This window comes from Osmerus mordax, chromosome 10 (genome assembly GCF_038355195.1).
Source record: "Osmerus mordax isolate fOsmMor3 chromosome 10, fOsmMor3.pri, whole genome shotgun sequence".
Lineage (NCBI taxonomy): Eukaryota > Metazoa > Chordata > Actinopteri > Osmeriformes > Osmeridae > Osmerus > Osmerus mordax.
The window spans coordinates 9951536-9963489 of NC_090059.1; the positions used below are offsets into that span (position 1 = coordinate 9951536).

An 11954-nucleotide genomic window follows, 5' to 3' on the forward strand; every position below is an offset into this window, starting at 1 on the left:
CGTAGTGGTGCCTCTCTGCTTGTGATAAACTTAACTCTCCACTGTGACACACAGTCACTTACATGTCACCAGAACCCCAGGTCCAACCCCCATGCCCTCGTCATGTCAGGTGACATGCTGTCCAGCTGTCTCTCAGCTGAAGAGAGACTGGATGAAGAGAGTGAGAGTGAGAGAGAGAGAGAGAGAGAGAGAGAGAGAGAGAGAGAGAGAGAGAGAGAGAGAGAGAGAGAGAGAGAGAGAGAGAGAGAGAGAGAGAGAGAGAGAGAGAGAGAGAGAGAGAGAGAGAGAGAGAGAGAGAGAGAGAGAGAGAGAGAGAGAGAGAGAGATTGGGGGGATGAATTATTGTGGGGGGGATAATGTTTATTTGTGTAATGGATCCTGAAATGGGTGTTTTACTTTGGGTTCCTTAGTCAATGTGGCCTTCAGCGTTTAAAAATAGAGCTGAACTCACACACCATTGCAAGTGCTGTATGTAACAATCAGTTATTGTCATACTATTCTTATAAATATGAATACACACTATTCATTTACAGATACATGAAATTAAAGTAGAACAATGTGTCAGAAGCAGTGACAGACAGTGTCCTTATGTTAATGATTAAGGTTAATAATTAATCATCATTATATTCATGAATAATAATTATTATAATGATAATATTATAATCTTATAATAATTAGCCTGATAACGATTGAGGAGAATGGTGGTGCAGCCGTGCCGTACTGTCACATGAAAACAGTGACTCTTCCTTTAATTTATGGGCGTGTCAAGGCCGACAGAACTCTTTCACTTTTAACCTGGGAAAGCTTCAAGGATCTGTTTCAAGTAGAGCCATTGGTTTCAAGGAACCAGCAACTTATCAAAAACAGTTATATATATAATTTTTTTCAAACGAGACATTATCTTTAGCTGACCCTACTTCACCAAGATAACCGGGTTAGCTTATAAGTGTAAGTAATTGCCGTATTTGGATGAGAAATTCGGCTTCTAGACTGTACAGTAATTCTGTACATTGACTAGTAGCAAAAGCGATTTAGTACTGTAGCAGGCTAAATGTATTTTATGTCGTCTTTTCTTACTGAACAACGCAATTTCACATTTTATTGGTTGATGTAGAAACTATTAGAAATCACAAGCACACATTTGGTGGTGATGGTACTAGCACTGAGGTGATGTGTCGGGTCAAGTACAATCCATCTAGCCTACTAGTCTAACTAGCTTAGTAGCTAACAACAAAATGTGTAGGCCTATGTCGAAAATTAAACAGGCCGTTGTGAAACATCTTCAGAGTGCCATAACTTCACCATGTTCTATGTTTGAATGTCATTTGTACACAGTCCTCCTACCATGCTTTATGTTCAAAATGTTAAACGTACAACTACATATAACCAAGCCCACATGTGTTTTCGGTACAGATGGCTGGAGAATCTGAGGTTCCAAAGTTCGAGACTGATGATGAGATGTATGAGGAAGACACCACTGACGCCAGACCTGACCGAAGTGGAAGATTCCTTCTCTTTGGACGGTGAGCATAACAGCCTCAATCAAACAGCCAAACGTAAAATACTACATTTATTCCGACAAAACTGTCCACAGACAAGTTTGTGAAATACAGAACGATGCGAAGTAGCAAACCAATGTCCATTGACACATTTTGAAACAATTGGAAGTTTAGGGATCTAGGGCTAGTGGTTTTATTGTCTTAGTCCAGGTTAGATTTGATTGAATTATACAGGTACATTTTTTGTCACATAAGGAAGGGGTTTTGGCAGGTATGTTCTTGTCTTTGATCACAAGGGGGCACCACTATCATGGTAATGTATCGCCTGTAGGCAATAGATACAAGTACTAATTTTGGAAAATATTCCAAGTGAATTGCATCACAGTGTGCATGCGTTTCTAGAATGAAAAGATTCCAGTGGGGCTTGAACCCAGGTACCTAGGTGTTTCCTAGAGCCATAAAACAATTCTTACAAACAGTGCAAAGGGAAAACAGCCCCACAGGTGAAGCAATATAGAATGCTGAACTGACCATGGGGGGAGGATCAAGACCCATGTGTTGTGAATGCCATCCACCTGAACATATTCCCATTATTTAGGCCTATTCATAGCATGACAAAAACATGAGAAAGGGAAAAGGATGCTTTGTGAGATGCCAATCAGTCTCATAGTTATTCTCCGATAAGCAGTATAACTATTATTCATATTATTATTATAACATGTATTGTTATCTGTACATGAGAAAGTTGAACTTTTCACCCACACTGTAAATAGTTAGCCTATACGCAACAGCATTTTGGAGTACTGTACGTAATTTGTCCCTCGCCAACATGTAGAACATCAGTGAGTTGGAACCAAAATGTCGGCCTACACAACCTGTCTCTGTTACCCATGTACTATGTACGACACCGCTAACAATCCCTCAGCCGCTCATTACAGCACACCGATGACCCCACAGGCTATGTGTCATAACCGCACATGCGTGCGCGTGCGAGAGGGTGATTCTGGGCTAGTCAGCAGAGCTTCACGCACGGTGCCCTGTCTGACCTCAGCAGTGGGGTGCAGGGGCCAGGTATGAATAGGCCTTTGGAAAGCTCTGGTGGGGTAGCGTGGCTGCTGACTAAGGGGGCTGACAGTGCGCCGCCCCTGTCCACATTACGGGCCAGTCCAGCCTCCATACTGTGCAGAGAGCTTGTCAGGATCCTAGCGCAAGGTAAAAATTAAAAGTATATATCCCTCAACCACCCCCCCCCCAAAAAAACGGAAACGTCAGCTGGAGAGTCTGGGAGTTTGATAAACGAATTGAAAATAAGAAAAGAACAAAGCGAGACGATAGGAGCAACTCATTTCAAATGCAGAGTGGCGTGGCGCTTAATGAGGAACCCAGGTAAGGCCTCCCCTCCTCCCTCCCCCATCACATCCTCCCTCCCCCATCACCTCCATCCCCTCCCCCATCACCTCCATCCCCTCCTCCCTCCCCCTCACTTCCTCCCTCCCCCATCACCTCCATCCCCTTCCCCATCACCTCCATCCCCTCCTCCCTCCCCCTCACTTCCTCCCTCCCCCATCACCTCCCTCCCCCATCACCTCCATCCCCTCCTCCCTCCCCCTCACTTCCTCCCTCCCCCATCACCTCCATCCCATCCTCCCTCCCCCTCACTTCCTCCCTCCCCCATCACCTCCATTCCCTCCCCCATCCCCTCCACCCACCCACCCACCCCTTCCTCCCCCTCCCCGCGGGTCCCACAGTTGGGGCTCTTTGCCCATTCTCAGACTCACTATGCAGTGGCACCATGGGAGAGAGCTCTGTAAAGTTCTGGATAACATGTGAAGTGGAGTGTGGCCAGGTGGGCTGTTTGTGTGTGCGTGTTTGTGTGTGTGGGCGTGTATACCTGAGCATGGGTTCCTATTGTTACGGTAGTAACCTGATGACTAGGCTCTTCTGGAAATGGTGCTGACATTGTCAGCCCCAAAAGGCCACTGTGGTCCACCTATCTGGATGAATCCCTCTGAGAATGGAAATATGACAGGTCTGTGAGAATTGTCACTCATGTGAAAGATTGACTCTGTCGCTGGATATCCTTTGATTCGCTTATGATTTCTTAATACCTGCGCAAGCCAAACATGTTATAGCTTCATTGTTAACCCTCAAGTGGATTTCTGCAACCGCTTTGGCCATGACTTTAATGCCTTATTTCAAAATGTATGTGCTCTATGGTCTCTGAGTAAGTGGTTCTGGGTGTTTTTGAATATTGTGATAATTCTGTAAGCTGGGGTGAGTATTGGCTCACTGGATGCAGTTTAGCAGTGTATCTTGAGAAATGCCTGTCCTTGGGTGTGTTGAGGTAATGGATATGCAAATGTTTTGACCGGAAACGACTTCTTAAGGTGTAATTTTCCGCGGTTTTCCTACTTCCGCTGTCGTCATTTGATAGAGGACTCAAGATGTCTTGATCCCCTGCTCATTTAGCTGTAAACCCTGTTCATATCCTCGTTTCATATTTTTATATTTGAAGTTGAGTGTTGCTGTTGTTGTGTTGCTTTCTGTCAGTAGACACGTTTGTAATTGTAAGAACTGGGATTGTAGTCTACATACAGACAACTGCGTATATCTGTATCTAATAGAGAAAAGGGAAAACCCTATGTGGGAAAATTCTAGATCTGCTGTGTCCTGCGTTATCTGAATTAAGTGTGTCTAACAACCATGTTTGTTGGTAGTAGTGGATCTAATATACTTTTACTCTTATTTGAGTATTCAGGCAGAACAGGCTGCAGCTTTACAGTTGACAACTAGCCTACGCCACAATCGTTTGGGATTTAATGTAGATTTCCTACACATTGCTGTCTGTTTGAAATGTGTGTGGTACCTGCCCATCTGTCTTCCTCCCCAGTAAGAAGAATAAGGATGGCCAGGCGCGGGAGCAGGATTACTCTTCTGAAAGCCATTACAGAATCGTTTCACCAACATTCCAGTATAAGATGAGCCACCAGCGCATGGGCAAGTGCATCATCATCAACAACAAGAACTTTGACGAAAAGACGGGTATGGGCTTTGTTCGTTTCATGGGAATTATGGGGTGGGCACACTTCTTTAACATATGGTCTAAACTGACGACTTGCTTATCACCAATTACCACCTTTGAGGCTTTTTGCAGCTTCATGAAGGTTATCTCCAGAATGTTCCGTCATACACGGAGACCAGGGCACTCACCCACCAAAGACATTGTAGAAAGAGGATATATTCCATTCTTTTTAGTCCCTGTCAGACACTGCATTCTCAATCACTGGGTTATCCTTGCACCCTACTAGAATTGAGCAGTTTTTTTTTCTCTGGCAAATGTCCTGTGATCCTGTCAGGACTGATTCTCCAGAGTCTAACTTTAAAGGAAACATGGATGCCTCTCGATTAATACAGAAAGTGTCATGTGTGTATTATAAAGGAATTATAACAGAAGTTACCTTGTGTAATGTACATAGTTATACTTGATAAGTGATATTCCATTGTTTGATTCAGACCTATAATTGGCCATTACTTAATTACCACTTAAAAATGTATAGAAATTGACATATTTCTACAAATACAATTTAAAGCTGTGAATACAATAAGGCTGTGACATACTGTGCTGCAGGGATGAATGTACGCAACGGCACGGACAGAGACGCAGGCGAGCTGTTCAAGTGCTTCAAGAGCCTGGGCTTCGAGGTCTGCATCTACAACGACCAGACCTGTGAGAAGATGGAGCGTCTGCTCAAAGAGGGTGAGGAGCCAGCCCCGGCGGGGCCCTCTCGGGGTCAAGTCCTGCAGTTGGCTAATGTCTCGAGTGGAGAGCTTGGGGAAAGCAGTGGTCCAGTGTGGCTAACGAGGTCACAACCCTCTGTAGTTAGAACCAGCTCCTTACAACAGCGTGCTCTTTGGGTTTAGTGTGAAGCATTTCACTTTGAATAGGTTTTCTGTGCCCGGATTGAACGTGTGTGACATTTCCATTTGAAACGACACACAAATGTTGTTTGTACAGTTGCCGAATGTGAATGTGTGAGCAGTGTGTTCTGGACGTGTCCATATTTCTCTTTTGTTTTTCCCTTCTTCTCTTAAATCCCGCCCCAGCCTCGGAGGAGGACCACACCGACAGCTCGTGCTTCGCCTGCATCCTGCTGAGCCACGGCGAGGAGGGCATGATCTACGGCACGGACGGAGCCATGCCCATCAAGACCATGACGTCGCTCTTCAGGGGAGACATGTGCAAGAGCTTAGTGGGCAAGCCCAAACTCTTCTTCATTCAGGTGAGCACATGTTCCCTAAAACCATAGGGCCATGTTGAAGATCCTGACGGCACATAAGATGAGGGGGTGGAGCTTGTGAAATGTTCAAATGAGAGAATTACTTAGGTATTACAGTTAAAGAGTCGCTTTATGCTACCGGCATAAAAAAAAGGGGGGGGTGGAATGTTGTGGAAATACGGTTTGCGATAATGGATTTAATTTAATGTCCCACGACAGGCATGTCGGGGCTCAGAGTTTGACGATGGCATCCAGACAGATTCGGGGCCCCCAAACGACACCCTGGAGACAGATGCAAATCCCAGGCATAAGATTCCCGTTGAGGCGGATTTCCTCTTTGCCTACTCCACCGTGCCAGGTAAACCCCAGAACTCCCAAACATTTCCAGGTAACCTTGTTACCCAGCTGCTTGCACCCTTCACCGCTAGTCTGACAGCCACCCCACAGCCAGCCCCGCCACCGCCTCACACCTACCCTGCTTGGCTCCATCAACCATGATGGCTGGTAATGCACTTGAATGCTGGTAATTGTTCACTTGAAGTCCTGTCGATGTTAAGAGTGTGTGTGTGCGTGTATGTGTCCGGTACGTGTTTGTGCGTTTGTACGACCATGCCGAGGGAGTGACACCGCTGCTCTTCCAGGATATTACTCATGGAGGAATCCGGGGCGAGGCTCCTGGTTCGTCCAGGCACTCTGCAACGTCCTCAACGAGTTCGGCAAGCAGCTGGAGATCATGCAGATCCTGACGCGGGTCAACTACATGGTGGCCACCAGCTTTGAGTCGTGGTCTGAAGACCCGCGCTTTAGCGAGAAGAAGCAGATCCCGTGCGTGGTCTCCATGCTGACCAAAGAGCTGTACTTCAACTGACCGCCTACGACGACCAAGCCCCCCCCCCCCCCCCCCCCCCCCCCTTTCTGACTAACTTGACTTGACTTCTTTACGCACTGACCGAGCGGTCGAAACATTCAGGGATGACCCAGGCCCAGCGGAACGCTGCACCGTTTGGGCATGTACGCCGTTTTGCACGTGTAGCGTGGCTGGGCCCTTAACAAACTCTCCAAAACCCATTTCTACAGTGGCACTTTGTGTGTTGGTGGTGATGCATGCCTCTTCTTCAGGTTATTCCTTGGAATAATGATGTCACATTTGGTGTGCGATCCTTGTCGACAGGCAGTGTGAAATATCCATGTTATTTTACAAACCCGGAAATTTGCTGCCATTCATGTAAAGGTTGTTTTTAGAGTTGGGGATGTGGGTTTTATCTGATAATGGTTGCATCAGGTTCCAAGCTTGTCCTAATATGGATATGGGTGCTTTACGTAGATTATAGTGTATGTTCCTCTAACCAAGATTTGTCCAGTGTTCTTAGAGCAATCCTTAAAAAACAACAATCGACAGTTGAGCAAAGTTGTCATACCATTCATGACTTTAAACATTCACGACTTTAAGTTTTACATAGTTTTGGAATTCAATCGCATTGTTATACACTACCTGTTTGAAAGCAGTTGAGAACGTTCCGGAACTCTCTGCACTTAACAGTCGTCCTTGTGAATTTGGAAAGTGCTGTTGTTAAAGTCAGAATACTGAGGTTATAGAGACAACAACCTTGCCAATAACAAATCAGTGGCATGATAACTGTCAAGGATGTACACTAGTCAATATAAAGCACTTTACATTATGAAAGATAGCTTGAACGGACTGACTTTACTGAAATGAGTCAGGTGGTGACAAATGTAAAGCTGGGAACCGGATTCTTTCATTTTTGGATATCTGTGTTTGTTTTTATTCTGTCATTAGTCCTCAAGAATAACTCCTAAAGCAAAGCCTTCAACATACAGCACATTATAAGTCATATCGAATCTAAATGATTTAACATTAGTGGCCGGAATACTAATGGGAGATGTAGATGTTAATGGAATCGTGATCAACCTCAGGTTACCAAGTAGTGGGATTAACACAGTTTGTTTGTGTTACTGAGCCTCACAGACACCATAGCCAGCAAGTTGTGACACTGCTTTGTAACAAAACAGTTGTGAGTGTGGATCATGGGCATAGGAAATATTTAATCTTTTAAGAAATGAGGACAAAACTGGACGATTCGCCAGGTTTCTGTATGTAGGCTACATGCATTTTTCATCAAGTTGAAGATTACAAGGCTGGCAGTATAAACAGTTCTCTAACTTTTATTGCTCGTCATTTAAACTTTGACCAGTGAAGTGAATGTATTGTATATACATATTATCAAAATAATGGGCTTGTTGTCCATGTATTTTTTCAGTGCCAGGGTTTAGTTATTTATCTCATGAATGGACTTTAATGGCTTTAAACTCATTTTCTTGTTTCTTGCGCAACGCTGCCAATTTCTTATCTTAAATCTTTTATATTTACCGAGTCATGTTGAGCAGAAACAATGCAGTGAAGAATTTGTTTGTCAGACCTGAGGAACAATTATTTTAAAGATGATTTTAATCTTGGCTAAAAGCACAAATGACCACATTGTTTAACTGTATATCAATGTGATATATTGTCAGTAAAAGGCACCAAGCATTGTCTTTTTTTTATAAATTCAATGCAAGCATAGTGTGCACTAATTTGAAATGAGAAAATGCCTGAAATGTTTGGAAAAAAAGAAAATTAAGAAAATGTGGGTGTCCCTTTATTTTATAGTCCAATTTAAGATCCCACTTAAAAATAAATCATTAACAGTTTTTGATGAATTTCAAAAATTTCATTTCAAAATTGATGCCTTCTACTCGAACAATAAATAGTCATTTTGGTAACAATTATGTAATTACTCTGCATTGACAAACACTTTAAATTTAAGGACTAAAAGTCCATATTAAAAAAACTATATTTAAAATATTTTGTCTTAATGGCACTTTATGCATTGAGTATCCAATATTCAATTCAATATTTTATTTTATTTGCCCTTAACAAGACGATGCCTTGGTAGTCTTGAAAGCACACATGCACAGCTGTAAGGTCGGTGTTGCACTGCATGTTTGTCAAAAAGTCCAAAATAATCTGTTATCTACAGAGGCAGCTATTACTGGTCGTGATAAGTCTGACCATTCACAATCCACATGTCCCCATTCACACATTGCATTCTCTCCAAATTGTATTGCTACCACTAGTCAGTAACACTGGGAAAACATTTGTTGCTAGATTTAATTTATTTGCCATTTCTTTTTTCCAGTCTTTTTCTTTTCTTTTTTTCTTTTTCTACACTATCACACAATATTTCTAGAAGCCAGATGGGGAACAGTATCCTGGCAACAATTAGAAATGTTACCAACTACTCATACTGTACCTTCATCACACAGTAGCACCCTTGAATCCCCTCGACACATGAATCTCTGATCAGTGATGTAGTGCCCAACCTGTACTGAAAGGAGTGTGTGCTCTACTTGTTTTGGAATGGAATTGAAGGGAAAACAATCCTGTTTTTAGAGGTAACATTTTAAATGCTTTCCAGTGGTAAATGCTATTGTCCTCTAGAATATATTTTAAATGATTTGCACAAAAAAAGAAAAAAAAAGTATATAGTAGTATTGGGAGGCAAAATCCCTAAAAAAAGAAATATTGTGAATTTTCGAAATATTGCCATAATCTATGGCCCCTTTTTGAATCTGGGGCAATACAATGTTAAATTACTTCATCAAAGGAATGCCTATGTAAACATTATTTTATTGTATTAAACATGACGATCCTATTTTATTATGACTTTGTGTGGTTCTTTTTTGTTACCTTGGGCAACAGTACTATAAACTTGCCATTACATGGTAACAATATGGTGATCTAGTAGAAACCTTTACAAACTAGAAAGGGAGCGTGTTAAGATAGTTTCCCAAGAAAGAAAAGTCAAAACTTGGGAGCAATAAACAGATATCAGTCAACAGTTGGATTTTAAAGCATGGAAAAGCACAAAAACAAGATTCAGAACAGGTAACCTAGCGTTGTTTGTGGCATGCACTACTAGCATCTCTCCCGGGTTCAGAGGACAGGGGCCGACCGGGAGGCATCGAGGATCTGCAGAGGCTTCCAGTTAGTCCCCTGGTTGTCGTGGCCTGGGCACACTGCCTGGTGGAGGACGTCAGTGAAGGTGCCAGCACAGAAACAGTGCAGGGGGGTCATGGTGTCAGCCCCCAGGAAGCACACCAGCCCCCCGGGGAAGCTGCAGTACACCCCGATCCGTGTGAAACGCTGGCCGGCGACGTGGTTGAGCTCGTGGCACACCTTATCGTGCCAGGCCGTGTAGTCTCCATTGAAAAATTCCACGCTCCAGGACTCGGCTCCACGGCCCAGCCAGCAGTCCTCTTCGCGGCCTTTGCGCGGGATGCTGGGATACGTCAGACCGAGTTCCCAGTAAGTCTTACCGCTCACCTGTACCTCCCAGTAGTGGCGGCCCTCGCGGAAGCCTTGCCGGCTGATGGCATACAGGGTGGTGTCAAAACGGGTGGGGGTCTCTGGGAGGTCTTGCCAGGTTTGTGTGTACGTGGCCAAGTCTCCCTCAGGGGAGATGATCAGTTTAGGGTGGGCAGTATCCGAGTCAAGGACAACTTCTGAGGCATCTGGGGGGAAAATCCATCAGTTTTAAACACTTTTAGGCTGTTAGGTTTAACTCGCTCCTCAAATTAAATATTACCCAAGATTCCAAGCAATATTTTTCACTCATATATAAACGAAATGATATGAATGTTCATTCATGCTAGGTTTGAACCAGAATTGATGACGGGCCTGTTTTCACCTGAGACACAGGCACATGACAAGTCAGACACGTCTTCTACTAAAGCCCACGCACCCTCTACAAACTCACAGCTCTGGAAGAGTTTCTTGGTCACAGGGACCTGAGAGCGGATGAAGAGCAGCAGGTTGATGGTCAGACTCAGGAGCTGCTCATTCTTAAACTCATCCACCTGAATCAGGTCAGGATCTGTCGTCTTCAGTGTCTCCGAAATCCTGATGGAAAGGAAAGGAACAGAAAGCTACATATACGTTTATGAGGCAGTAGAAGCGCCATCATGAAGCGGTCTGTGCTATTATAAAGCAGTAGTCACGATTGTGAAGCAGGGAACACTGCTATGAACGCATGTACTATTAAGAAGTTGTAGATACTATTGTGTGGACTCACCTTTTCTCCGTTTCTGCATTCTGTATGGGAACAGCATAAAGGTCAAATGACTCATCGGTTGTCAGGCAAGAATCACACTTGTTTTTCAGGACCAGTAGGAATCTACAGTGCCTTCAATCTTTCCATCGTTTCATATACCGAACTTAACATCTCCGATCAACAGTTGGAATTCTGTCCTTTCAGACTAACCTTGTCGTAGACATGCTGTTTGTCTTTCTCCACCTGGGCGGTGAGCTGGGATAGGTCCTGGTCCAGTTCCTGGGTTAAGTGATAGCAGCGCTCCATCTTCGCCTCGATGGTGCGCTCGGTTGCCTCAAACTCCATGTCCAGCTGGGTCAGAGTGATCCTCAGGTCCTCATCCAAAACCCTCTTCATGTCTTCATACTTCTTCTTGATCTTCTCCTTCAGCACATTGTTTTTTTTCTGAATGGGAAAAAGAGGTGACATTGTTTTCTGAATGGATAAAGAGGTGACATTTGAATAAATATGCAGGAAATGTTTGTAGTCGTTAAGATTGCCTTTCCTGACTAGGAAGGGAAGTCAAAACTTTCCACTACTCAGAGGCTATGATAAACCGAATGTTGGTAACTTGAATATTCCTGTTAGTGCAGAGCAGAGATGGAGGAGCTGAGGACTTACTGTAAGGTCCACCTGTTTGGCTCCAAGTTTTTTCATTCTGTAGGCGAGCACATCTCTTTGCCTTTGAAGGTGTTGTTGATGACTCACAAGTGTTTCCTGACAGCGTTTCAAAGCATAAGAAAGGAGTCATGAATTACAAGAAAGAGATGAAAGGTGAAGGCAATACCAGCATAATTCCGACATCAAACCAAGGTGTGTTGGAAGCCGCGTACTTGATTGTGGCCCTTCATGATCAACATCCGTCTGACCTTCTCTCTTTTGCTCTTCCCACAAATGCCAGCAGCTACAATCCCTCTGTGAGTGAAGACTCTCCCCAACTCAACAAAGCAAACATGTCAGTCAGGCCTTTATACCCCTGCAATGGGAGAGCATTGCTATTGGGCAATGTGGGCATAGGGGCTAGAGCA

General features: G+C 43.9%; 2 protein-coding genes across 3 annotated transcripts; one reads left to right on the forward strand and one right to left on the reverse strand.

The window, feature by feature from the left end:
• Window positions 1–820: 820 nt before the first annotated feature.
• On the forward strand, window positions 821–9494 carry casp7 (caspase 7, apoptosis-related cysteine peptidase). The gene is made up of 7 exons (XM_067244274.1): window positions 821–948; window positions 1414–1523; window positions 4390–4541; window positions 5128–5256; window positions 5604–5779; window positions 5996–6134; window positions 6418–9494. Exons 2-7 carry the CDS (start codon window positions 1414–1416, stop codon window positions 6642–6644), a joined length of 933 nt encoding a protein of 310 aa, XP_067100375.1. The 5' UTR covers window positions 821–948; the 3' UTR covers window positions 6645–9494.
• Window positions 9495–9663: 169 nt separating this feature from the next.
• si:ch211-28p3.4 (zinc-binding protein A33) lies at window positions 9664–11814 on the reverse strand. 2 transcript variants are annotated; one of them, XM_067244273.1, is made up of 6 exons: window positions 11760–11814; window positions 11548–11643; window positions 11098–11331; window positions 10909–10928; window positions 10594–10736; window positions 9664–10348 (listed from the first exon to the last, which is right to left on the reverse strand). In XM_067244273.1, the coding sequence occupies exons 1-6, from the start codon at window positions 11784–11786 to the stop codon at window positions 9771–9773; spliced, it is 1098 nt and encodes a 365-aa protein (XP_067100374.1). In that variant the 5' UTR covers window positions 11787–11814; the 3' UTR covers window positions 9664–9770. The 2 variants fall into 2 exon arrangements, with proteins under 2 accessions (XP_067100374.1, XP_067100373.1); XM_067244272.1 differs by lacking the exon at window positions 10909–10928 and having other exon boundaries at window positions 10594–10762.
• Window positions 11815–11954: the final 140 nt, after the last annotated feature.